A 26,162-nucleotide genomic window follows, 5' to 3' on the forward strand; every position below is an offset into this window, starting at 1 on the left:
GTGCAGCTGGGGGACCTGGCTGTGCCCTGCTGTGCCCTCGTACCGTCCTACATAACAGTCTAGGCTATCTAGTCTATCTCCTGCTACGGTAGTACCCAGATAAGGGCCTCGGGGAATAATCAGCAGACATGCATATGAGCTGCCGTATGTAGACTCGGTAGATACTGCATGTGTCCAGACCGGCAGTCAATTGACACACCCAGTTGGGAGGTCATCACAAATTCACACGACTTCACGCCAGCGAGGAAATGACAACACCCTGAGGGCCTGCCTGCCCTTGTGCACCGGAAAACAGTCCTGGTAGGTCGGGATGAGCTTCATCAGACCCCTCTTTTCCTAATGTGCGTTTTAGGGAAAGCGAAGGGTCTCAAATGTCGGTGAGCAAGCTGGTCCCTGGCCCCCCTCCCCCCGGTGCATGTGGCCACGAGCTTGCAAGGCCCTGGGCTCTCTCCCTCCATCCCTCTGCTGGCTGGGGCCGTCGTCTGAGACTGTTGGACGTACAATGAACATGCCGCAAGACTGGGATTACTTGGCGAGGGCTCGCAAGACTTGATATTCAAATGGCTCTATTCACATATAGTAGTTGAGGCGAGCTATCTCTGTACAGTCTCTAGATCTTCGTAAAACGGTCTCAATGCCTACGGGAGTCGGGGACCACGGTTGCGGGCCAGTCCGAGTGTTGTTAGCAACGTCTCCACCGACTGATATGGTCCGTCCAGTCCAGGCAGGCTGAATGGATCATTTTCATCCCAAAGTGCTTGGAAATCAGAGGGGAAAATAGATCTCCTCCTGAGATACGACTTGTTGCTTCGTCCAGTCTCTCCAACACCATCTACTGTCTGACGGCTGGCTGCCTGGCGAGCTGAATCAATGTCTCGGAGCGCATTGCTCTGTGTAAGCGTTGAGGATAGCTCAGTGCTCCCCTCTCATGCAAGGGGTCCCCTCCATCGCCCCTCGAGATTTCAGGGCAGGCAGGGGTTGCATTTGCGGGCCGTTTTCTAGAACGATTCTAGCGTGTGGTCTGTGCCTGGGGGCCGTCTGAGTTGTCCCTGTCGGTCTGGCTTTTCGGTATTCCTTTCTCGTCAACGCTGGAAATTCCTGTCCTGGACCCTGGTTTGCGACCTTCTCCCCCACCAACAAGCCAGGATCTATTCGCGCCGTTGTTTTCAGATTTTACCAGACTAGTGAAGGAAGTTGAGCGAAATGACTTGGGGCTCAGAAGGTGGCAACCACAAGAGGTTTAATTTTTGTTGCGTGGCAGCCATCGCCGGCCGGAAAGCGACACACAGATGGGTTCATGGTGGCAAGGACACTGACATGCGCTGGACCCTCAAGCCAGCCCCCACGGGACACCCAGGGACTTCCTGCAAGCTGTTGCCCAAAGCACGAGGACTGCAGAGCTTAATGCCAAGTGGATACGGCAAGTGAGCTGAGCCGATTGGGCCCAGCCCGGCTCACGGAACGTCGGTGAAGCTGCCTTTTTTTGCACATCAGAGCACACCTGCGTCCATGATCATCAAGCTTAAAGCGTGGTTCCGAGCTACTCAAGACATCCATGACTCGAATTGCCTGCTGTGCTAGGTACGTGTCTGAACTTCTACCCGGAGCGGACATCACATGCTCTGACATCATCCAAGCTGTTTCTTGTCGCAGGTCTGCATTCCTTCTTTCATACGGCCGACATCGTCACCGTCCTTGACCTCTTCAGCCCATATATTGCAAGCTCCCAGAAGTGTGTTCTTCAGAGCTGAAGAAGACGCACCTGGGGAGTATGGAAGCGGAAGCCTCCCTTTCGCTTCCATAGACCATGCAATCCCCCCAGCCATCGTGAGCGCAAGGCACCCCGCACTCTCCGTGCTAGTCTCGTCTGCCCAAACACGCCTTGACTCGACGCCGCCGTTGCAACACAGCAACAAAGTAGCAGCCAAGCCCTCGCGCTGGGCCTCGCACGTCCGGCTATGATGTGCATCATACGTCCGCAGCGCCGCGCCCCCGGTCTCGCTCCCCATGCCTGCCGCCCAGCCCTGCGCAAACGACACAAGTTCCGGTTCCTGGCGGCAGGTAATTCTATAGCGGCCTGGTCGTCGAATATGTGAACTTGAGACGTCGAGGCCGACGCAATCAAGCTTAGAAAATCGTGGAACCCCCCGATAGAATCTCCTATCCACAATCCTGACAGATTACTGGGCGTGATCCTGGGCTGATCTCTGCATAGATATAGACAAGCTGCCCGTTCCGTCTCTGATTCTTGCGAAAGTGACCATGCTTGACATTTCTGCAAGCGAAGGTGTTGACGATTCCACGCGGACGTGAGGCTCAGTCTTTGTCCTATATGTTGCGAGGCCCTCCATCGCCAAGACAGGGTTTGTAGGCAATTGCACATCGCATCTTGAAGAAAAGTCCTGATGGACTAGATAATGCTTTTGCTCTCAGATGCCACAAAGCCCAAAGCCGCAATCGGTGGTACTGCCCTGCCGGCAGCACACAGAGCCGCCAGAGCAGAAGCAAGATCCACCAGCCTGCGCATTCCTCAGGACCCCTCCGGAATTGTTCGCTTCACTTGTGCGTGTAACAGAAGGGGTTTCTGCGGTCTGAAGCTCAGACCCTTCTTTGCCGGCCCGAAGTCGAAAGATAAATTCGGTCAGGTCTGGATCGCTACCCTCCTCGATAGCGTTCGTGAGCTCGCTGTCGCCTATTGGGGCTTGCTTGCGAATCGGTACGGCTATAACTGCGGCAACCATTGCCCAAATGATGACCTGCAATGGATAGATCCTCATGGTGTCAGAAAGCTCGAGGCTCAGCACAAGTAGCCTGTGGAAAAGAATTTCGGGTTCAAGAGGCGGCTGGTATGTAGTAGGCAGGTTGGCTGTGGTGGTGAAGAGAAAGGACCGATAGGAGACAGCAATGAAGGGGGCCGGGAAGAGTAGAAATCGGTTCTTGTAATCCTGTCAACTCGACCAGGACAAGGCGAGGTAGGAACAAGAGGATAATAAGCAATGATGAGGGAGCACAACGTCTAAAAAAGACTCTGCTAATTTCCCATGTGCCAGAGGAAGCGGTTATCTAGCGCGCAACCGAGGAGTTGCAGCTGCATTTAAAACCACCAGCGTCACGTCCAAGCCCGCGCTCTCGCGTCAGGTGTCATCCAATAATGCAACCGAATCAAGCTTTCGATATGGAGTATCTATGAATGGCTCTGGCCGTGAGGAGCTCATTTCAGCAAAAAGCAGCCTGTTGGTCGGTGCATGATGCTTGGCATTGCGGGCGGAGGTACTTCAGCCGCGGCAGATGGCCGACTGCTGATACCGGAGTAGTACGAGCTGAGGGGCCGGTCGCGAAAAGAGGTAGTAGACCCGCCCCATGATATTTTCTTGAGGACAAAGTTGAGGCGATGACGCTGCTAATATTTAAGCTTTTGCGCCTGCAACCGGGCTCCCCAGGAATGCGATGCATTCACAGCTGTGTCCGGACTCCGGAGATGATGAGGGATGTTCCTGAGCCGGCCATAGGACGAAAGAGAGACATCGTGGAGGGGCTCCGTTGGGGACGAGATGAGGCTCTTGGCACGCGCCAGGATCGTCGCAGGTCAAGCGCCACAAACAGGACATTCAGCAGCGTCTAGCTTCCATGTTGACAATCAATCAGAACAATGGCAAGCTGGCAATGCGCTGGTCTTGCAAAAACCATCAGTAAACAAACAAACACTTGAAGAATGTTTGTCAGGTAGACGGCGGAGCTGGCGAACTTCGTCTTTTCGCTGCTGTAGTGGTCTAGCCTACACAGTACCCGCCGCCCTCACTTCGATGTGGTTCTAGCATCCCGCTTACTTATTGCCGCGGAAGCTTGGGCCACCCCGGACTTTACGGTGGCTCTCCGCCGAAGCTTCCATTTTGGCGAACGTCATTACCAACATCGTCAAACTTCGTCTACTCCTCATCTTTCAACCTCTCTGTGATACCAGACTCTCTGTCACCCCTTTCTTTTCCTCTCATCTCCTCGTTTCTCTAATAAACCATAGCGTCAATGTCGTTCACAATAACATTACGCCAGGGCCCAGCCCGCCTGGCGACCCGCCTCCCCCAGCTGTCACAAACGGTGGCAAAGACCTCCTCTCCCAGCTCCTCCATGGCCGCCCGCGCCTTCCATCGCTCCAGCAGGCAACAAAATGCCTTCTTCACAAGCAAGAGCGGCCTGCTGACATCCTCGCTCGCGCGGTCCACACCCAAGGCCTCCCTCACGGCCCGCCTCATCGCCGCCGGCAGCAAGCGCGGCTACCAGACCCAGGCGCCCCCAGCAGCAGACAATGCCTCGACCATGCGGAAACTACTCGTCGGCGGTGCCATCTTTGGCGGCACTCTCGTCGCCATCAACGCCGTGTTCAACCGGGAGACGCGCGAGGACGGCGGCATGCCTCCATTCGAGCGGTCCTACCTCAACAACACCTTCCTGCACACCGGGCTGGGCGTCGGCATCATCGGACTTACGGCGCGGCAGATGGTGCAGAGCGGCTTCGTCTACAGGATAATGGTGACGAACCCCTGGGTCGTTGCGATTGGCGGCATGGCGTTGAGCTTCGGTACCATGATTGGAACTCGGGCCATTGAGCCTGACAAGTGAGTTGCGCCCCATCAGTCTCACATGCTCGTCGGTAACGGCAAAGGCGCTGACAATCCGTTTCAACAGCTATATTCCCAAGTACGCTCTCTGGACCGCCTTCAACGCAACTCAAGCCGCGTTCGTCGCTCCCCTCCTCGCCTTCGCGCCCGGCGCCCTCATCGCCCGCGCCGGCCTGTACACCGTGGCCATGATGGGCTCCATCTCCTTCGTCGGCGCAACCGCCAAGCAGGAGAAGTACCTCTACATCGGCGGTCCCCTCCTGGCTGGCGCCGGCCTCGTCCTCGCCTCAGGCCTCGCGCCCCTCATCATCCCCGCGACCGCTGTCCGAACTCTGGCTTTTACCGAGAACATCTGGCTGTACGGAGGACTGGCAGTGTTTGGCGGCTTCACTCTCTACGATGTTCAGAAGGTGCTCCACCACGCAAGGCTTGCCGAGCGGGGCATAATCAAGCGAGACCCTGTCAACGAGAGTATCTCGCTAGAGCTGGACTTCCTCAACATTTTCATTCGGATGGTTCAGATCCTGATGATGCAGCAGAACCGGAGGAAGTAAATGGTGCATAATTGAACAAGCACAGCACGGCAACGCATATTGTCGTGAGGCTGGGGTGGATTCTCGACAGTTTTCTCCATTGAACCAATATCATTATGGGACGTAATTACTCTCCTCTCTTACCTTATTGGCGCTGTATCGCGCCAGGTCTTTGCATAAGTATTCAGTGTGCACCGCGTCACATCTAAAAAAAAACAAATAAAAAAATCAATAAAAATCCAGATTTGTAACGCCTATAAATAGTTGAGGATATGTAGCCATGCGTACAGATGTTCACAAACAAGAGACATTTTAACTTATTTTCTTGTTCACCAGACTCCATGTTAGCTCGTCTCCCCATTTCCCTCTATTTCAACGGAGGGAAGTCCCGGACGTAATGGCTGGGGCACTGGTAGCCCGCGGGGTTCTTGTTGAGGTAGAGCTGGTGGTAGTCCTCGGCGTCCCACCACTGGCCTGCGGCGATGACCTCGGTGGTGATCTTGCTGCTGTACCACTGCTCGTTGGCAGCGGCCGTGACCTCGCGCGCGACCTTCTCCTGCTCGGCGTCGTGGAAGAAGATGCCGCTGCGGTACTGCGTGCCCGCGTCGTTGCCCTGCCGGTTGCGCGTCGTCGGGTCGTGGATCCGGTAGAAGAACTCGAGCAGCTCCCGGTAGGTTATGCGCGCAGGGTCGAAGACTATCTGTGTCGCCTCGGCGTCTGTTTTTGCCCTCGTGTGTCAGCCAGGTCCGGGGACTATTTCTTCCTCCTTTTTCCCCGCTTCCCTCTCGCACTCGCCTTCCATGCACCGGGGAAGAAGAAGAAGAAAACTCACGTCCTGTGCTCCCCGAGCACACCGCCCGGTAGCTCGGGTTCTTGGCGTCGCCGCCGATGTAGCCCACGCGCGCGTCGTACAGGCCCTTGCCCTCGAAGTGCTTGCGGTAGATGTGCTCGACGCCCCAGAAGCAGCCGGCTGCGACGGTGGCCTTCTGCGCGCCGTCGGGGATGGCGGCGGCGCCGACGCCGTTCTCGGCCGAGATGCCGAGCGAGGTGGCCGTGGTGAAGGGCCGGGTCAGCCGGGCGATGAAGCCGGGCATCATGGAGGTCATTGTTGCCGTTGCGGCGAGGAAGGCGACGATGAGGGCGATGAGCGTCTGCGGTTGAAGGCTCGGACCTTGGCGGGGTAGGTTCTGTGCTGGAGCTGGTGGTGGAGGGGACTGGAATTGACTGTGTTCTGTGGGGGGAGACAGTTTGAAGTTTTTTGATTATATAGTGGGGATGTTGTAAGGTGCAGACTCTATACAGTCGAGACAGAAATCTTTAGAAGAGTACGGTCAGGGACTGGAGAATTGCATCAATTATACAGATGAAGTCGTGACGTCTACCGCATTGGCATTCGCCGCCGTTTCGAGCACATTTGAGCTGCAGCCAGTATGACAAATCACATAGCTGCAGATGCAGAGTACATGTTACCGGCAGGAACGCCACCCCGCCATTCTCCAACGAGGCGGGAGCTGGTGCTTCAGAAGCCAATGTCTTCTTGGGGATACATTGTGACCCGCTGAGCAAGACGAACGCTGAGCTGTGCCCCATCTATTGCTCACGCCTAAGCTATCTTTTCCATCGCTCAAAAGTTCTTTTCCTAGTCCCACAGGTCCAAGCAAGCTTCAATGGCGCAAGTTTCGTCATGTAGTCTACAGATGCACCGCTATGCTTCAAGAGTTATGCCATAGCTCAAGCAACGTCTTCGCAAGCAGATAAAAATCTACTTGACTGGAGTCTCCATTCCCCCAAGCTCACCGCCAGTCTGACAGCCTGGTTGCGTCTATTTGGCTTGCTTCGATGTCGTAACAATGTGTTTCAATGAAGCGTTGCGGGTGAGTGGCAACTCCTCCGCCGCGGAACTTTCTACGACAGGGGTTTCAGCGTTGTGCCCCTCGTCTGCAAGGGTGACAGCTCTATCCAGGAACAGTCTCCACACCGAATGCTGCCTGGCAGTGACATGAAAAGGGCGTCGACTTATAGCAGTCATATAGCACTGCTGCCTGTATCCCAAGATCAGCAGCCTCTCCGTCTCCGAGAGTGGTCTTAATTTCTCACATATGCCTCTCGTTATTGTGCTATAGGTATGTGTCTTGCTCCTAAATCGATCCTTCGGGAATATAGTACTGTAGTGCTAGCTCCTGCGGGACGGCGGAGTACAGGAGCGGGCTTTCTGTCATATTGCAGAGTTCCGGGCCGGAGTCCCCAGTAAACGCCGGCGTTCTGCGCCGCGACCCGTCAAGCATCTCCGTCTTCACGGGTCATCAGTGAGACTTTACTCTGTCATTCTCTGATTGGGCTTGCTCTGTGATGGATGAAAGGAAATCGTGCGAACCGTGTTAAGCCTGGCTCCTAGATACGAGGCGGTTTACCTCGCGGCGCGATCAGGTCAGCTTTCTCAGCAAGCTACTAGCTGGATATCCTTTGAACCTTCAAGTATTAATACCTCCCGGATCTTTAACCAGTCTCGAAACTAGGTCGTTCCTGTTTGCACAGTCTTCGCCATATCTCTGCTCGATTTACCTGCACGACTGCTATTCTTTAAAGTTTTCGTCTATTCATATCCTCGATCTGGTCTCTACAAGACGCACTGAAGCCCCTGACCGCAAATTGCTGGAACATCCAAGCGAACCAGCTGGACCCCTGGGCTGGCCTCTCCCCTTGCCTCAGAAGCACTTTCGTCCTCAAGCCAGAATATCAACATGGTTTCTACCGATAAAGCCTTCAAGGTGGGCATCATCTGCGGCAGCACTCGCGCGCCCCGCGTCGGGCCCCAGATCACAGACTTCGTGCACAAGGCGATCGAGTCCCACCTTGCATCTCAGCCAAGCAGCCACGGATTAACCCTGGAAACCGTCGACATCGCCGCCTTCAACCTGCCGCTGTTCGACGAGCCGGGCATCCCCCAGGCCATCACTGACCCGGCAGGCTACGCCCACCAGCACACGCGCGACTGGTCCGCCCGCATCGCCGCCCTAGACGCATTCGTCTTCGTCACGCCGCAGTACAACTGGGGCATCCCCGCGGCGCTGAAGAACGCCATCGACTTCCTCTTCAACGAGTGGACGCGAAAGCCTGGCATGATCGTGTCTTATGGCGGCCACGGCGGCGGCAGGGCCGCTGAGGCGCTGAGAGTTGTGCTTCAGGGTTTGAAGATGAAGACGCCTGAGAAGACTGTGAATCTGTCATTCCCTGACCGGAAGTTTAGTGGGAAATGTTTCCTTGGTGGGGAATTGGGACTGCAGGAGAATGGTAACACGGTGTGGGTGGAGGATCGAGAAAACATTATTGCTGTCTGGGATGAGATGGTAAAGCTCCTAGTAGATTAGCTTGGTACTCTGTTTTGAGAATGCCGTATAGGATTGGGGACTGGAGTGCGAAGAGACGTCTATAAGCTTAACTAGTACTTAGATAACTGCAACTTGAGAATCGGGAAAGAGGTTGGTAGTATTGCGAGATGAAGGCGATAGAAAACGGAGCATGACAAGATTGATTTCTACCGTTCAACTTGCTCTCAGAACAATCGATGCAGCAACAGAAGGATTGTGTTAAAGATGAACAGCCACATTGACTCCTCACGACTTTCCTAAGTTGATGGTTGGCGGTAGCGTTTGAATGTTTTCAGAGGAATTCAGACGTCCTGATTCAGGATATCATTCTTACTATGGACGGCTTTTTCACAATATTACCGTCATCATGTAAAATGTATCATCCAAATTGGTATCTAATCAACTCTCCGAAGACAAGTCTACTTTCTAGTCTATCTCGTGCTGAATGTAGGTCAGGAAAGCCATGTACCACCTCTACTCTACCATATACACTCATTTCGCCGTTGGTAAAGTCATCCGAGCCATCTCCTTCTCACGTATCTTCGCCCAAGCGTAGACGATCCCGCTCACAAAGCCCAAGAAGATAGCAGAGACGCCCCCAAGCGTGACGGGCGCGTCGAAGAAGATGAACCCGCTGATTGCGATCGGGAGCTTGTTGAGCGCGCCGACCATTGAGTAGGTTGTGGACGATGTCGCCCGCTGGCACCAGGCGCTTGCGTACGAGATGAAGATGGCGCCGAGGCCCGAATACACCATGCCGATGAAGAGGCTGCGGCGCGTCTCTTCGGGGAAGTTCTTCGCCAGGTTCGCCGAGGACCAGTCTTCGACGAGCAGAGACCCGATTACTAGGACAGGGATGCTCAGCAGGTTGTTGTAGAACGTGGCTGTAAGCAATGTTAGTGAATGCATCTCTGGATGGCCTTGTGCGGCGAGACTTACTGTCCCAGTCTTTGGTCTTTAATTTCCTGATCATCCGTCCTCTCCCGAGAACATACGCAGCCGAGCAAAAGACATTGGCGAACATCCATGCGTATCCTGCATTTAGCGTCTTGAGCGCATCTGAAGTCTCCGAAGGGTGGATGTCCGCGTCCGTGGCCGCTTTCACGTCTGCCCAGGCAGCGATCATGGAGCTGAAAACCATCAGGCCGAACGAGAAGAGAACAAGAGGCATTACGCGGCCTCCAGAGAGGAGGACCTCCCCATACGCAATAACGATGATGGTCAGGTTCTTGAAAATCGTAAACACCGGAACTGAGAGGAATTGCAATGCCTTTCCGCCTGTGTAGATCTGGGCGACCAGGAGGACGGAAATGGGAAACCCTGTGAGCAGTCAGCACCTCAGATGCTCATTTTACTCCCTTGGCTGCCTCAAAACGTACATTTCTTTGCTTGTTCAACATCAAAGCGCTCCAGAGTCAGCAGCCCCATCTGCTGACACGCCAGCACCGCGATTATGCACACTGCAGACTAAGAGAGGTCAGCACCGGACGACACTTGGGTTGTGCCTGGAAGACATACCTGAATAGCCAAGTACAGAAACATGAGATTCCAGTCGCTCCCAGACACGATGTACTTGTTGACAACGGTCATGGAGATGGAAGCCAGGCAGTAGCCCAGGATGGAAGCGCTCGGGCTGTTGGTGAAACCGGAGGCCGGTCTTGCGGGTGCATCGCTGCGCTGGCTCGTCGGGCGTTGCGACGAAGTGTCGCTCGCGGCGCCCTTGAGCTCATAGCTCTGGCCGGGCATCGGGACGACGTAGTCGTCGTTCCTCTTGTCGGACATCTCTCGAAGCCTGTCGAAAGAAAGGCTGACGCGTAGCTCATGCAAACACGGCTCTTGAGGCAGTGACAGGACAGAGGAGCGTTGGTTGCGCCGGATTCTCTGCCACAGCTCTCCCTTGGTCGCGCTGGTGAAAAGTGGGTGATGGCCGGGTTGAAGGACGGTGTACCTGAGAAGCGCGTTTCTCAAACGTGTCGTAGTGACACGAAGTAATAGGTGTGCAGCCTCTAGCTTGCCCACAGGATTGCAACCCCTGATCGAGTGCACCGGCCGAACCGGCTCCGAGCTCGCTGACGCGGCATGGACCCAGAAGACGCTCCCATTTCATTACTTCGCCCACTCGGTTCTGATATATTCGTAACTGCCACGAAGCTTGTAACACTTAAGTTTGGCTCTTTTTCTGCACACTGTGATTTCAAACTCATGGACCTTAAAATAAGTACGTTGCACCAAGTACCGAGGTATACCGTCATGCTTAGCATGCCTATGCAATTTCGTTATAGGCATTCAAGCCATTACTTGATCAGTCAGCCTAAATGAGTGCTTTGATGGTATTCTGAAGACTTTACGGAAGCTGGGAGGGGTCGCTCTCATATCTGTCCTGAAAAACTCACTAGTCGTATTCTTAGCGGAGGGGGATATCAATTGTCTCAATGTGCTCATGAGTTTAACCAACATACGAGACACGCCGAATGTGAATGACAAAAGGAGCTTTAAAGGCATCAAACGCCCCGCCTCCCTAGGACCATCTTGTATGGATGATTCGTGTGGGAGGGGGGGGAGGGTGGTGCTTGCCTGCTTAGAAAAAAGTAGCTACATTTTCTTCTTACCCCATATCAAGCGGTATCTACCTCGTTGGTCTACAACAAGTCATCGCACCTGCAAGCTTGGTCAGGAAGCGCGGGTTTGAAATCTCTGACCAAACTCTCCGGTCATCAACAAGCCATCTTCGAGACTGATTGCTTCTTAATCACAAACACCACAGAAGTATATATGAACTCACTTGCAGTGACACAAAAATTGGGAAAAGTGCTTAATAGTAGTGGCACTAGTCATAGCAACAGCCACAGCTATCAATTGGCATACAAGTGAAACCCCCGTGTTCTTTCGCCGGACGAGGCGAGGAAATTGATCAATTATGACAACTTGTTTGAGCAGATGCTGAGGGCACATTCGCGAAGAGGTCGAGTCGATTGTTGTCGAACACCAATTTTTGGCAGCTTTTCTGGAACGGGACCATGACGCGTATCAAAGGATATGGAGCAGGGAAGCCGGCAAACGTGCGTAGAGCGAAATGGTTCACGGATTGGCGACAACGAGTCAGGGATAGGTAGGTGACATACATGAACAGCACGGCAACACAGTCCATTGTCTCATGAAATTGGAACGTCAATGGCTGGGTGGTTCGACTCTCGGGTACTCTTGCAAGTTGAGTGAGATTCCAAGCACGCAAGAGGGAATCGGGATCACGTCAGTGGAGAATGCAGGGGGTCATTCTGTGGTGATGATTCAGCATCTTGAGTCTGAGTGACGTCTGGGGATATCTCCAGCTGTCTGAGTTGGGCTTCGATGAAGAAAGAAAAGGTGAAGATGGATTGAGACGGTCGACAATCTACACTCGGAGATATTGTAACGTCGAAGCTGGCTGGGGTGGGGAAGCTAGGAGCACCTCTAAGTACCATGCAGAATACTAGTGCAGTCAGAGTGCTGTGGTTTGTGTGGCAGTCGGCTGCATGGGTCCAAATTCCAAAATATTATCTCTCCTTCCCGGTTGCGCCTTCCTAGCCCGTACCGGTATGTTCCCGGGTCGCAACCCGGCCGATCTTGGGAGGAGGCCCAGCGTGGCCCAGCGTGGTCCAGGTCTCGCCCTGTGCAACACTCCGCCAGACATATGCGATGTCGGGACTGCTGTGACATATCTGGCCCGCTTGGTTCATTCCCTGAAGTTCCAAAACGTCTGCTTTGACTTCTGTGTGGCAGTCTTCAACATCAAACACAGGTATCATCACCGCTATCGCCTGCGCTCACGGACACAACCAGACATAAGCTACCGGGCATCTCGACAGGATGGGCAGCGTCACACCGACCAGCGAGGACCTCGGTGAGCTCACATACCAGCTTGATCGAGCCAACGTCTTTCACTCGTGGAGTGCCCAAGCAGCACTCAACCCACTGGCCATTGCAGGATCATCGGGCAGCGAGGTGTGGGACTACTCCGGCAAGCGCTATCTGGATTTCTCTTGCCAGCTTATCTACACCAACATTGGCCATGGCCACCCCAAGGTCGTCGCGGCCATTAAGCAGCAAGCGGAAACACTGGCCACTATAGCTCCAGCCCACGCCAATCTCGCTCGTGGAAGGGCCGCCGAGCTGATACTCAAGCACGCCAATGGGCTCCACCCCGACGACAAGTTCTTCCACAAGGTCTTCTTCACCAATGCTGGGGCTGACGCCAATGAGAACGCAATTCGCATGGCAAGGTTGACAACCGGCAGGGATACAGTGCTCTCAACTTACCGCAGCTATCACGGCAGTACGGGGGCGGCCATCTGCGCGACTGGGGATTTCCGCCGAGTCCCCAATCAGTTTGCTCGGGGCCACACCCACTTCTTCGGCCCATACCCCTACAGATCAGAGTTCTGGTCAACCTCGCCAGAGCAAGAGAATGAGCGGGCACTGCATCATCTTCGGAGGGTCATCGAGTGCGAGGGTCCCGCCTCCATCGCAGCTATTATTCTGGAGACGATTCCCGGGACGGCAGGCGTCATAGTACCTCCGTCTGGATGGCTTGGAGGCGTGCGGAAGCTGTGCGACGAGTTCGGCATCGTGCTGATCTGCGATGAGGTTATGGCCGGTTTTGGGCGGACGGGCGACTGGTTCGCGTGGCAGAACAAGGAGCTGAACCCAGAGGCCATCACTCCCGACCTCATTACGTTCGCAAAGGGCGTCAATGGTGGTTACGTCCCCGCTGGCGGTGTGATCATCTCCCAAGCTATATCGCACGCCTTCGATGAGCGCTCATACCCGGGAGGCCTGACCTACTCAGGACACCCGCTTGCCATGGCGGCCATTGTGGCTACCATCGAGGCCCAGGAGCAAGAGCGGATACCCGAGCATGCCGCTACCATCGGGAAGGATGTTCTGGGTCCTGGTCTGCGCAAGCTTGCTGAAAAGCACCGGCTGATCGGAGAAGTGCGAGGTCTCGGCGTTTTCTGGGCGCTGGATCTGGTATCGGATCCAGTAACCAAGAAGCCGGTATCTGCGGACGTAGTCGCGAAGATAAAGGCTGAGAGTCAAAAGAGAGGTTTGATTTCGTTCTTTGTCGAGAACAGAGTACACATCGTGCCACCGTGCAACGTATCCAAGGAGGACGCGGAAAAGGCATTGGCTATCTATGACGAGGCTCTCACTGCAGTAGAAGCGGGCCTGTAGGGCTCCAACAAGAACACGTCGAGAGGAGAGATAGTCTTGATCTTTTGGAGGCTTCGAATTTGTACACTATCTTTAAGTTGATACCACGCAGACCTTAATGTCAGACCAGAATTATCTCTCTTTCTGGCACCTTGATCACATAGCAGGACCGAGATAATGCTGACCCGATGCGCTCGAATACACCCGGGCTGGTCTCCTTCAAAATCAAGCAAAATAGTCTATCACCGCCGCCAACAACCCAGCTCTCAGCAACTGGCAGGAGGTGAACGTAACCCTCCACCTTCTGATCTGAAGTGTCGGGGATCACCTGAGAAACCATTTCCGCCCGCTCCCCCGACTTCGTCTTTCCACGAACCAGCACAAATTGTCGATTCTGGGACCCTTGACTCCCCTCTGCTCTACTCGGCTTGAGTGCCGGGAGCTCTTCAATGTCCTCATCCATCGTCACCTGGCCCACGTCGAAGCCCAGGCCGTTCCCTCCCGAATACGCATGCCCCCGGAGAGGTCGTCCCAGGACCGTCAAGCTGGCCTCACTCAGGCTTCCAAACCGGTTGGGACCCTCGCACTGCCACATCACGCTCAGGATCCTAATCGCGGCCAGGCTCTTCGACCGTGTGGCGTAGTCGTTGGTGACCAGCAGCCTCCCCGAGCGCCGGGAGAAGGACGACCGGGGCAGCAGCTCGCAGCTCGCCCAGGACCAGGTCGGGGCGCGCCGGTGCGTCTGGCGGACGGCCTCTTTGCCCCGGTCCTGCGTGTCGGGCCGCCACTGCAGGCACTCGAGCAGGTTGCCCTTCCACATCCCGCCGATGTACTCGTCGCCTGTGATGCGCGAGAGCCGCTCCGCTAGACCTGAGATTGCGTCCAGGCGGTCTGATTCGAAGGAGAGCTGCCGGAGGGAATATTCGTTGAGGATTCGGTACCACAATATGAGCATTTGTCTCCGCGTGGCTGTGCGTGCGTGTTGTGTCAGAGATTGCCCTGTTATCAGATGGTTCAGCCCCTAAGGAGGTCACTTACCCAGCCCATCGGCCTCACCCATGGCATCTACTGAACGAATGATGCCCCCAATAATGGTGAGCGAGCAGTCTCTGTCCAGCTGAGTGCCCATCACTGTTTCAATCGTGACCGGGTTGGACGAAGCTGTCAGGTCCATCCCCTCAGGACATGATTCCGAGGCGCTCATCTGGCTGCACTCAAAAGAGATCCAGTAAGGATCGAAGAAAAGTGTTCGCCGAGGAAAGATCCTCTCCTGTAGAATCCACCCTCGATAATCAAGATGGGACTTGTCCGCACGGAGGACTGGAGCCAGCTCAAGGGTGACTTGTTTCCTCCCTTCCGGCAGGTCAAGCGCAGCGTTGATCTTGAACGGCTTTGTAGCCTCGCCGTCACGCTCCGACCAAAGTCCCGCAGTCGACTGCGCCGATGCTGAGAGGTTCAGGTCGGCGTTTTGATAGTAGTCGGCCATGTTGGGTATCTCCAATGCCTTGTCTGCATTGGAGTCTTGGATGACGCATAAGGAGTCAATCCAGAGATACCTTAAGCCCAACCTCTTGACAGTGACGCAAGCTTCCGCGAACGTCTTCGGCAGCCGAGCCATCTCAATGCCTTGCTTCTCATGTATGTGTATGTTCGATGCAAAGGTAAAGCAGTTGTAACTTGGGTTCCATCGGTGGCTGAGAGTGACATACTGTAGTATCTCTGAGCTTTGGGACATGCGCTCTGCGGAATTGACCACATGTACTGCTCCACTGGATGTGTCCACGACGCAAGTAACATCGAGAAGCCGCCTCGGAACCCGTCTCGTCGACGATGAACGTTTTGCACAATTTTCATGCGTCTTAGTGCACTTATCGATCCAAAGTCTTGCTAGCCTGAAGGTCTCCTCACTACTTGTCGAGATGTCCGTAGGACCTGGATTTGGGGATATCTTGAGATTGTCTGCTTTGGAGCCTGAGTCCAAATTTCCGATCTCTTTGTCATTCCATGCTGATCTGGCGATAACCTGCGGATTCCGAATGCAAATCTCGTCTGTGCCCAGCGGATGTGAGAAAACGATATCCTTCGGAGTATCTTCGATGTGTCTCCCATCCTCCAAGAAATCCCACTCATCGGATTCTGCATATCCCCCGAAGTGTAGAGAGAGACAGATTTTCAAATATTTCCCATGCAGACTAGATGACTGCCGCTCTGATGGCCCGAAAAGTCTTCGATGCTCGAACATCCCGTACAGGACGACACATAGCCGGCATATACGCTGTTCTGCACATGCCTTTAACGTCGCGACATCGGGATGTATCAGTGCTCCGAAGTCATCCAGGCCGTTGTCCGAGCCCAGCTGATCCGAACCGGGCGTGAATACGATATTTCGACATTGATGGCAATTACTGGCCATGATTTTGGTTGGATGGGTGGCAGAGACTTGTCTCGGAAGTGCCCACGTTCTCTGAAGCTGATCAACTTCTCCTTGAGTGTGGTTGGCGCAATGAGACACAAGCAGTTGGAATGCGATTTCTGCCAGCCTTGTCAAAAATAAATAATCAATGGCGCAATGCGATGGAGTCCTGTTTAGTCGCGTTCAGCAATTCAACTAGAGTGATAGATAGGACATGCTGTTTCTGTTCTTCAGCTTTCCAATCTAGGCATCAGGAAGGAGGAATACTGCCTGCAGCCTTCGGACCCCCAAAAAGCGGGCCCCCATAATACTGCCCGAAGAGGACTAGCTACTTAACGGCTACCACGGTCTCTTCAAGAGGTAATGAGAATACTAATTCCTCTATTCAATGCAAGGCAAAATAGTAGAATAGGTTGTGATTGAATTGTATAGGAAATAGTACTTACAGTGTCACAGTCTCCTTAGTTTAGGTATTCATGTGGCACCAACAAAGCCATGGTTGGCTGTATTTATGAGGAATCCACTCGCAAGAAATAGTTTGACGGGAAAGCAGATGGAGGCTTTGAAGGTATTCGTCCACATGTTTTTCTGAGGGCACATCGCTAGTAGGGGTGGATGCATAGGGGTGGATGCAGGTTGTAATCTCGGTCTCGAATCACCCCCCTAACGCATCGACACGCATTTTAGGCACCAACACGTTGAGTGAAGTAAGAGGCTCCAATAAAATCGCGCTGGTCAAAATCTTTGTGAGAAGAATATACTATGAGCTCCTGGGAGAGCGATAGGTAAGGAAGTGTTAACATGCATAAGGCAAAAAGACTTGATGTCTTCCCATTGACTTGGACGAGCTTAACCTCGGATGTCCGCTTCGCGGCCAGAGTATTTTTGTAGAATTCATAGAACAAAGAAGAGGGAATTAGATATAAGGCATGAATCTCCTAGTGTTAATCTCCTATAGTATAACCTCTTATGGGACAATATCCTGTGGGATAACTTTCTGTGAAATAACCTCCTTTGGGACAAACCCTTGTAGGATATGTTCCTGTTGGATAAGTTTCTAAACAAAGAAGTGGTCGAAATTATAAGGTTTTCATAATAAAGTGTTGCGAGTTTTGAGAGTGTAGTAGTATTGTTTCAATAGTATAAGTGATTGTTCTAACGAGGATCTATGATACCGCAGTCGAGTTTTGCACTTGTGCCATCTGTGTTGCTGCCGGAAGAGCTCCGGCTGCAATGTTCGATTGTCCCACGTTGGTGCGTATCCATTTTCCCATGTATGTCCAATACGGCACAGTTCTTGCTAAAATACTGACAGATTTCCTGTACCAGGACCACCGTAGTACGATAGCAAAGATGAGCAGCAGCCCTGCGCCGAGCGCTACCACTACCCCAACTACACTACTGGGGGCCACGACGTTTTGTATACTGAAAATGGCCGCCGTTGTAGAAACGAGTCCTAGGAACTATAATGGTATTAGTATAGGCATATACAGTGACGAGCTTGAGCTCAGGTATCCACTTCGCAGCCATAGTATCTTTGGGATAAACAAAAGAAAAGTGGGGAGCTATCAGATAACTAGCCATAGGATAATCTCTCATAGAATAACCTCTTATAGGATAACCTTCCTTGGAGTAGCCTGCCTTAGAGTATCCTGTCTTAGGGTATCCTTCCTTAGGATAACATTCCGTGGGATAATCTCCCCTGGGATAATCTCCCCTGGGATAATTTCCCCTGGGATAACCTTCCTTGGGATAACCTTCCCTTGGATAACCTCTTATGTAACATTTTTCTGAGAATGTGGCGATGGTGTTCCAACAGTGCATGTGACAGAGGAACGGACTCACTGAGGCAGAAATAGTGAGAGCAGTTATTAGCACGGCATTCTTCTGTTGCAGTGCTGCAATTGCATTGTTGTCGAGCTGGAGGCCCTTCTCTAGCTGGTTTCCAGACAAGAGCACGTCAGTTCTCTTCAATGTTCGTTATATGAGGTCTTGTGAAAGCCTAGCGCACCTTTTGTGAGAGACCGTACAGAAGGTCTCGCTGATGATCAAGGTTCTTCCGGAGCACGAGCAAATCTTCAACTTCTTTATTGATCTCAGATATCAGCATGATCGGCGTTCGTTGTTTCCCTGGAAGGTTCTCCAGATTGGTGAAATAGGCCAGCTCGACATTCATGAACCGCATCCATGCATCGACCGTTAGCGATATCAGGTATGACATCTGTTGCAAGAGTCGTATTGTCTTGTCGAAAAAGATCTGTGTGCCCCTGTCCAGCACATGGCCTTGGCGGTGCTCTGGCTCTGAAAGTAAGTCGTCATGAGTCTTTGGGCGGGAAGTCGGTCAGTAGTCCAGTGACAAAACAGATCGGATACTATCGTGGAGAAATGTTCTCTCATGAGCTGCTACCTACTTGCGGTTCAATCCTCTGCAGAATACGGAAGACTGTGTTGTGCCATTCTCGTTTGACTTGCTTCACCCTGGACTCCAAGACTCTGAGGAAGTACTCTCGTGGCCTCCACACAGGAGGCTCGCCGTAGTACTGGCCTTCTGTCAGCGGATCAAGTCTGGCCCCATACTGCACTTGTTCGAGATAGTGTTCCACGCTTTCTTGGTTTTCAGGACCCTTGTAATAAGTATCGACAAAGGCGAAAGCTGTCCAGGACCAGTGATCTACTCCTGTCACGAGCACGGATATCTGTGCTTCGTATATACAATCGTCCAGACCGGACGCATCGGTTTGAAATGGGGCGAGCTTAAGGAATTGCAGATCACCTGTCCGCCTTAAGGGCTTCTGGTTAGTCTTGAGACGTTGATCTTTGACAAGGTCCGGGCCCTTCTTGCACGCGTAAAAAGGAAGGTGAAATTCTAATGCGAAGTTTTGGAATCCGCTCGTCTGTTCTTATCGTTAGGATACGATGGCGTTCCTTTGATCAATTATAGTGAACTCACGGGGACTTGGATGCCAACGTGTGTTTTGAACTCTATGTGCCGATATACGAAGTCTCGTAGGAAAGCAGCTTGGAGACTAGGCACAGTAGAAATTATAGCGAGCATGCACCAGCTATCAATGTCTGTAACATATCTATGCCAAAGCATGTCAGCGGAGAACACTGCGCCTGAACAAAGAATTGACTAACATCAAGCGCCGATCCGCGTCTGCTTCATGAGTGTTTCTGCGGTTGTTCGATGAGGTGGAGATGGCTGTACCTGTGGCGGAGTGATAGGACTCATTATATCTCTAGACAATCATCAGCTCGTTAGACAATCGTCAGCGCGAAGATCTTCCTATTAAAAATAGTATATTAACACACAGAATCACTATCACATACCTTCTTGCGTAAAGATTCATAAAGGTCGCTGGCACTAAGAGCTCCATCGTGTAGGCTCCTGCGACACGTTCCTCTGGCGTCTTTTCTTAGACCCTCATCATTTCGTTCATCGAGCAGCGCCATTTTCCGTTGAAGGCGTGTATCATTGCCAGCCGCTAGTATCGATATGTCCGCTGGCAAACAAAATTCTCTGATTGGTACAGCTTGGTATAGAAAAGGGCCTGCATCATCGAATACCTCGCCGAGGAACCGCGAAAGAATATCGTCCGTGTCTCGAGGGAGACCAATATTTGGGTTACCTTGTGCCCAAAACGGTACGTTCTGGCCTCCGCGAGACTTCGTTTGAGGCGTGGCAAAGTCTGGATTCCATTCATACCCAAGGCGTGTGGCCAAGGTACTGTCCTGCCTTATAGACTCCATCGATACCACTTATTGTATTACCTTTTGAGCTTCCATTCTACAGTTACCGCACCGCACAACACCGCAGCTGATACACTGATAAATGGTATTTGAATTCATTCCCCCATGCCCACAGTAACACTATTCGTGTTTATAAGCAAGCTTAGCAGGATAGAGAGGGGTTTTGAGGACGTCTACTTACGCACGTCCAGATGTACACGACCTGCGACTTTCGGGGACCCTAGTGGTTGGGCTTAGCCAGGTTTCGCAGAATGGTTGTATCGTCAGTTCACTGACCATATTGATGCTGCCTGCGCGGACGCAGGTTGTGGAGATGAAGCAGGTGAGAGAGGGATATATCCAGGGTTGAGCGGCCCTCAGCTCAGGCTGAGCTCAAGACCAGGCAGATAAGGCTGCTCGAGCAATAGTCTCAAGAGTGCAGTAGTATGGCGCGCAGCCTGCATTAAGAGACCAAGAATAGGATAGAATGTCGATGGCGATCGTTTAATTTAAGGCGGTGAGACAATTTGTGCATGTGCAGCTGAAGTGGCGGTTGGTCAGGAGTAGCACGAGAATGCCCCTCATGCAGCCACCGGCTGACATCCGCCGCTTTCCGGCTTAGCCTCAGGCAGACTGGTGGAATGCCGACAGCAGCCTTCTGAAGTCGCACAAGCGCCTATAATGTTGATCTGCGTTGTTCTATTCCTTTCGATGGTTGAGCCGGATAAGTAACGCATGTGCAGGCTTCGCCTTCTTGGTCATATTCGGCTTGCGTCTGCTGCGTCTTATGAACTACGATAATCTAAACAAAACGGTTCAAGATCTATTAGTCGCGGCTCTTCGGCCATACTAGCAACCTTCCCTCCCTGTAGTACACTGAAACACTACCCATGGCACCGTCACAATTACTATCGAAATAACACCGCCATACTCTTGAAGTCGCAACATGTCATCACGGAGTCTTTGGGGCTTATTTATTTTCCCATATAGAAAGCTATTCAACAGGGGATTATCTCATAGGAGGCTATACTGAAAGAGGTTATCCCACAGCAGGTTATCCCACAGGAGGTTATCCCAAGGAAGGTTATCTCAGGGGAAGTTATCTTATAGTAGGTTGTTCAATAAGAGGTTGTTCAATAAGAGGTTGTTCAATAAGAGGTTGTTCAATGAGAGGTTGTTTAATAGGGGGTTGTTAAATAGGAGGTTCTTTTATAGAAGTTTATACTATAGGAGGTTATCCCACCGGAGATAGTCGGATAGGAAATCGTCCCTGGCAGCGAATTATCCTATCAGAGAATGTCTTAGAGTTGGGTACCCTTGAGAGATTACTTTACCATACTTGTTCTACATAGATACTGTGGCCGCAAAGTGAACACCCGAATCTGAGCTCGTTTACTTGATAATCTATCTAGCAACAACCTTCAGAAGCGCATCTTCGACGCGCCCAAAGCAGTCTAAATCTTCCGTCTCCTGTCTAAGAACATCTACTCTAGTCTTGAATCTCGCGTCGCCCAGCACAGCATCTAAACTGATCTTCAGGTTCTCGATACCAGGCCTCGGAGTCCCAAGGCCAACACCGATGCCTGAGAAACGGACCCTCTTCACGTTCTCTGGCTTGTCCTGGCCCTCACCAGCCACCACCATTGGAACTCCGTGCGCAATGCCGTGGGTAATTGCCCCATAGCCACCGTTGTGCACCCAGACATGCGCATAAGGCAGCACGGCGTCGTAATGAAGATAGTCGGTGACGAGCGCATTACGAGACTGTGCAAAACCGTCCGGTAAGGTCGCCCCTTTACGGCCCATTATGGCCACCACCTGCACGTCATCTCGCTCACGCAAAGCTTCGATGGTTGGGATGATCAGATCGTTAGGGTCCGTCTCGACTGTGCCCTGAGCCACGACGACGACCCTCTTCTTGGTGCTGGTCAACTGGTCCCACCAGCTGGGCAGGTTCGGATATCCGTTGGGTGGAGGAGCGCCCAGCGGAAGGAAGCCCAAGAACTGGAACTGCTGGGGCCAATCGCTTCGTGGATACTCAAAACTAGGGACGCCGATTTGTAGGATCGCATCATGGCTTGTGTAATTGGTGCCGTCCAGGATCGGACCGGAGGGGAAGTGTGTTGCTCCTGCTTCAGCTAGCTTTGAGTGAAAGAGTTTCTTCAAGGACGAGGTCTCCTCTCCGAAGATGTCCCAGGCCTGTGCATTGCGAGCTCTGCCCTCGGACGACTGAGAGAATGGGAGGGGGTACCCGAAGGGAGGCAGGTCGACGCTACGGATTGCTGGCGGCGTGACCGAGAGACACAGTGTCTTGGGACGCTTGACGCCGTCTGGCAGTGCCGCACCAAAGTACAGGGGCAAGATACCATGGAAGAAAGCTTCTGATATGACGACGGTGGGGATATCAGGACTGCGCTCCTGCAGGCTCGCCAGTGCCTGCTTCACACATCGCCATTGCGCCGGTATGGGTTCGAGGCAGTGCTTCTCAACGTCGACGAGGGCGCGCTCATACCACAGCTTCCAATGGTACCAAGGCACTGGTGGGTTTGGGTTGTCAGGGGAGTAGTAGAGCAGGTCGTCAATATCAGCCTCGTCCTGCAGTGGGATGAAGTCGACACCAGACGCGGAGATGCGGTGCTGGTGAGTGGTGGGGCCAAGGAACGAGACAGGCCACCCGCGCCGATGCAGCTCCGAGGCCACGCGCAGCGCCGGCGTGATGTGGCCAGTCAAGGGGTGGCAGACGAACAGGATCTGAGCCGGTCGTGGGACATGTTGTTGATCCTTAGGGGTGGTCATTTTCAGACTTGACGATGAGTTAAGAGGACAGGTGTCGTGGGTCGAAGGCCAATGACACAGTCTTGGGCAGTGCTGTAGAGCGCTGGAGCACCTGAAGCTTACTGCATTCCAGTGCATCCCTGGCCGAAGATACCCACATCAAGCATCCTGCATCCGCGTTGCTTTTGTTCTTCCTCGCCGTTCTAATGACAACATTCTTGTCAGTGATTCACAACTAATCATCAATTCAATGGCCAAATTGAAAACTTCTAGTTACGACGAGAAGGTCCTCTCATAGACGGAAGATGCGGCCATAAACGCAACCAGAGGGAGACTCTTGCCCCTTGACCCGGCTCCTGCGGATATTTTCTTTCAATTGCGAGTAGCTCTATTGACGAGATACTGACGTTATAGCACAGTCGAAGTCTCGCATCTTGATGAGACGCAAGTCTCAGAGTATAAATTCATATGGTGAATATGTATTACAATATCCCGGGACTTGATTGCAATGTGGTAAAAGGTATCATCAGAAATTAGTTCTGAACGAAACTGCTCCTTTGTGACATCGATAGAATTCTGTTTCGCACATGAAATATACTACTCATTCCCGATAATTAGTTGAACAAAAAATGGAGGGAGGTGAACGAGGCATCAATACGGCGATTTAAGTTGGAATGGAATGGCGATCTAAGAGCAGGAGACCACGAGAATCTGACCTGCTTGTGAGTTCATCCTTGCCAGTGAGCCATGCTACCTAGAATGGACCAGATAGTAGAGAATACACTCAACTATGGCTAGGAGTGTGTAGATTATCAAAGAAATCCGCTGGGATTTCGTACGAGGAGTTGATCTTGGATGTCAACCATAATTCAAGACTCAACACTACAGAAAGCGATGATCATAGCAGAGGTATGGAAATCTGTTTCTCCTACTGAACCGGGGAATGGCTAGGGACGTAGCAGGTGCAGAAGCGCGGTGCGCATCCTGCTGATAGCTTTCCTTGTTGGGCCAGTCTGAAAAGACCCCTGAGAATTATCTTGCGTACTCGTTGCATAGGGATTCATTACTTTTACGACTCCAGCAGAACGAGGCCAGTGGATGAAACCTGGAACTACGAGACCGAGCAGCTCACGGACATTCTCACACCCGCGATATTGTTGCGACCAAATGTGCGTCTCTGACAAGAGACGAAAATATGCGGTCGACGTTTTTTTTTGTCACTGAAGCATCGCTACTTATGAACTGAAAGCTCGCTCACATTCGTTTGACCTGCTCTCATAATACTGTCACGTTTGAAGAGCTGTGATTAATTCGGCTGGAATGTCTTGAGGAACCTGGTTAACTTAGAAATGTTATCAACGATTAGACAGAAAGGTCGCATCTGATCTATAATGCGACATCAAGTTTGGCACGCGGAAGGGAGCCTCCGTTCCACAAACCCGGGACAAGCTCAGTAAAGCTCGACGAGGGCGGTTCGGGCAGGATAGCCAATGTTGCTTTGTTGTTGGACAAGACATATCCAGACCTCTGCAAGCACCGTGAGCATTTCAGCTGAATGGGACTTTCAATGACGACCATATTCAGTTGTTCCGGAGAAAATAGCAGCTTATAGCCTTGCTGATATGTAGCGTAGACGTGCATGAAGGCAGCAGAAAGAAACTACATTATATATGTAACAAGTCGACATGCTTCTTTCGCTAGCATCGGCCCTTGCATAACCATGGGCAGCGATCAAGGCTGAAGATCTAAGGGACAGGGGAACACCCCTTCATTCGCACCACGTTCTCGGCACACGGTGCTCGGCAGTCTTGCCGAGCCACCTTGGCCCATGCTCAGGCGGTTGATTCGGCAATCTGAGCCCGGATTGGGCTGTCAACCTGGGTGAACCGCGGCATCATGCCTTCCATATTCATTTGCTTTAATATACACGCGGTCTGCTGTTGGCCCTGGTGCCGTTTCTCGTATTTAACCGGTCTGAGGTCACCAGAGAAAGGCATTTATCCACAAGGCACGCGAGTGCTAAGGAGCTCTCGAAATAACGATATCACAGATTGCAGGCGTTGAATAAATTGAACTGGAAGCACCAAAGGGGCTCGAGAAACAATGATAAATAGATCCTAGTATCAGTGAATATTAGACAGCTCGCTGACCCGTATTTCCACGTTTATCGCAACAATCGACCTGCTACTCTCTGGTCAGCCCATTCGAAGAACACTACGAGCCGAATAAAGAAGTATTTTTGCCTTACATCAGTATCGTCTAGATCAAGATGAAGTTCATGCTGTCTGTCGCCGCCCTTGCGGCTGCTGTGGCCGAAGCGCATTATACCCTGCCCTCTATCAATGGCGGTGTGAGTTGACGATCCCCAAGCTCCCCCTCAAAGCTCCCATGAGATACATTTTTCTTCCAAGAAAGAAAAGAAAAAAAAAAGAAACGAAAGAAAAGAAAAAGAAGAAAAAAAGAGGTGTAACACTTTGTATGGTTCTCAAGGACGTTGGATAGTCACTTTTACGGATCATCTGGGACTTCTTGCACTATTCTTAAACACAGCCCAAATGCGTGGTCTCCTTTGAGCTGGCAAGCATATCTGTCTACTACAACTGATACTGACGAAAGTACATACTAGGCCGATTGGGCCAATGTCAGAAAAACCACGAACTATCAATCGAACGGTCCGGTGACCGACGTAACGTCCTCCGCGATGACGTGCTACCAGCTCGCCGCCGGTAACGAGGGCGCCACAACTGTTAATGTTCAAGCTGGTTCCTCTGTGGCTTACAATGTCAAGGCGAGCGTTTCGCACCCTGGTCCATTCTCCGCGTGGCTGGCCAAGGTCCCCTCTGGTCAGACTGCTGCCACATATGATGGATCTGGAGCAAATTGGTATGTCTTTCTATACTCATTTTTGGCAGGCGGCATAACGGAGGGCAGCGGCCTACGCCAGGTCTGGATGTATCAGGAGTGATACGAGTGGGAAGTAGAGCTGACAAGGGCTTAGGTTCAAAATCTATCAGGATTACCCCACGGTAGCCTCGAGTGGCTTGACGTGGCCATCGCAAGGTGAGCTGGACTCTGCCGTCTTGTCTTCAGCATACGTTTTCATAGTTCTCTGACATCCCCTACAGGAAAATCAACTATCAACATCCCGATCCCCAAGTGTGTCGCGGATGGCGAGTACCTGCTCAGAGCCGAGCACATTGCACTCCATTCGGCCAGCTCGGTCGGAGGAGCTCAGCTTTACTTGTCTTGCGCGCAAGTCTCCGTCTCTGGAGGCTCCGGGACAGCAAGTCCCACCAAGGTGTCCTTCCCTGGCGCATACAAGGCCACCGACCCCGGTCTGGTCGTCAATATCTACTACCCTGTCCCAACCAACTATGTCCCCCCTGGGCCGGCTCCCCTGACTTGCTAAGAGTCTCCCTAAGACTCCTGGTGTCTACTTTTGGCTGTAGTGTGGTTCGAAGGTGTACAGTGGGTGGTATTACAACAGATGGTCGGAGAGACCCAAGCTGCGCCTGCTTGAGGGTCCGAGATAGCAATC

The 26,162-nt window shown here is 52.4% G+C and overlaps 10 protein-coding genes across 10 annotated transcripts; 4 read left to right on the plus strand and 6 right to left on the minus strand.

The window, feature by feature from the left end:
- Nucleotides 1-1,628: 1,628 nt before the first annotated feature.
- On the minus strand, nucleotides 1,629-2,777 carry J7T55_002825 (uncharacterized protein; the record flags this gene model as incomplete). Its single annotated transcript, XM_053137938.1, has 2 exons — nucleotides 1,629-2,024; nucleotides 2,487-2,777. 2 exons carry the CDS (start codon nucleotides 2,775-2,777, stop codon nucleotides 1,629-1,631), a joined length of 687 nt encoding a protein of 228 aa, XP_052998693.1.
- A 1,246-nt stretch (nucleotides 2,778-4,023) lies between these two features.
- J7T55_002826 (uncharacterized protein) lies at nucleotides 4,024-5,170 on the plus strand (the record flags this gene model as incomplete). Its single annotated transcript, XM_053137939.1, has 2 exons — nucleotides 4,024-4,613; nucleotides 4,684-5,170. 2 exons carry the CDS (start codon nucleotides 4,024-4,026, stop codon nucleotides 5,168-5,170), a joined length of 1,077 nt encoding a protein of 358 aa, XP_052998694.1.
- A 346-nt stretch (nucleotides 5,171-5,516) lies between these two features.
- J7T55_002827 (peptide methionine sulfoxide reductase msrB/msrA) lies at nucleotides 5,517-6,255 on the minus strand (the record flags this gene model as incomplete). The annotated part of the gene is made up of 2 exons (XM_053137940.1): nucleotides 5,517-5,866; nucleotides 5,982-6,255. The coding sequence occupies 2 exons, from the start codon at nucleotides 6,253-6,255 to the stop codon at nucleotides 5,517-5,519; spliced, it is 624 nt and encodes a 207-aa protein (XP_052998695.1).
- Nucleotides 6,256-7,890: 1,635 nt separating this feature from the next.
- On the plus strand, nucleotides 7,891-8,517 carry J7T55_002828 (uncharacterized protein; the record flags this gene model as incomplete). Its single annotated transcript, XM_053137941.1, has 1 exon — nucleotides 7,891-8,517. One exon carries the CDS (start codon nucleotides 7,891-7,893, stop codon nucleotides 8,515-8,517), a length of 627 nt encoding a protein of 208 aa, XP_052998696.1.
- A 492-nt stretch (nucleotides 8,518-9,009) lies between these two features.
- J7T55_002829 (UDP-galactose transporter) lies at nucleotides 9,010-10,299 on the minus strand (the record flags this gene model as incomplete). Its single annotated transcript, XM_053137942.1, has 4 exons — nucleotides 9,010-9,401; nucleotides 9,457-9,837; nucleotides 9,897-9,984; nucleotides 10,036-10,299. The coding sequence occupies 4 exons, from the start codon at nucleotides 10,297-10,299 to the stop codon at nucleotides 9,010-9,012; spliced, it is 1,125 nt and encodes a 374-aa protein (XP_052998697.1).
- Nucleotides 10,300-12,363: 2,064 nt separating this feature from the next.
- Nucleotides 12,364-13,728, plus strand: J7T55_002830 (dialkylglycine decarboxylase; the record flags this gene model as incomplete). The annotated part of the gene is made up of 1 exon (XM_053137943.1): nucleotides 12,364-13,728. One exon carries the CDS (start codon nucleotides 12,364-12,366, stop codon nucleotides 13,726-13,728), a length of 1,365 nt encoding a protein of 454 aa, XP_052998698.1.
- Nucleotides 13,729-13,828: 100 nt separating this feature from the next.
- J7T55_002831 (uncharacterized protein) lies at nucleotides 13,829-16,120 on the minus strand (the record flags this gene model as incomplete). The annotated part of the gene is made up of 2 exons (XM_053137944.1): nucleotides 13,829-14,676; nucleotides 14,746-16,120. The coding sequence occupies 2 exons, from the start codon at nucleotides 16,118-16,120 to the stop codon at nucleotides 13,829-13,831; spliced, it is 2,223 nt and encodes a 740-aa protein (XP_052998699.1).
- Nucleotides 16,121-17,895: 1,775 nt separating this feature from the next.
- J7T55_002832 (uncharacterized protein) lies at nucleotides 17,896-20,149 on the minus strand (the record flags this gene model as incomplete). The annotated part of the gene is made up of 9 exons (XM_053137945.1): nucleotides 17,896-17,910; nucleotides 17,966-18,058; nucleotides 18,132-18,443; nucleotides 18,532-19,014; nucleotides 19,071-19,203; nucleotides 19,259-19,359; nucleotides 19,451-19,786; nucleotides 20,052-20,090; nucleotides 20,147-20,149. The coding sequence occupies 9 exons, from the start codon at nucleotides 20,147-20,149 to the stop codon at nucleotides 17,896-17,898; spliced, it is 1,515 nt and encodes a 504-aa protein (XP_052998700.1).
- A 1,104-nt stretch (nucleotides 20,150-21,253) lies between these two features.
- J7T55_002833 (glycosyltransferase) lies at nucleotides 21,254-22,645 on the minus strand (the record flags this gene model as incomplete). The annotated part of the gene is made up of 1 exon (XM_053137947.1): nucleotides 21,254-22,645. One exon carries the CDS (start codon nucleotides 22,643-22,645, stop codon nucleotides 21,254-21,256), a length of 1,392 nt encoding a protein of 463 aa, XP_052998701.1.
- Nucleotides 22,646-24,893: 2,248 nt separating this feature from the next.
- Nucleotides 24,894-26,033, plus strand: J7T55_002834 (cellulose-growth-specific protein; the record flags this gene model as incomplete). The annotated part of the gene is made up of 4 exons (XM_053137948.1): nucleotides 24,894-24,974; nucleotides 25,251-25,507; nucleotides 25,623-25,684; nucleotides 25,750-26,033. The coding sequence occupies 4 exons, from the start codon at nucleotides 24,894-24,896 to the stop codon at nucleotides 26,031-26,033; spliced, it is 684 nt and encodes a 227-aa protein (XP_052998702.1).
- Nucleotides 26,034-26,162: the final 129 nt, after the last annotated feature.

This window comes from Diaporthe amygdali (assembly GCF_026229845.1).
Source record: "Diaporthe amygdali strain CAA958 chromosome Unknown NODE_3_length_2959817_cov_65_330692, whole genome shotgun sequence".
In the NCBI taxonomy this organism is placed as follows: domain Eukaryota; kingdom Fungi; phylum Ascomycota; class Sordariomycetes; order Diaporthales; family Diaporthaceae; genus Diaporthe; species Diaporthe amygdali.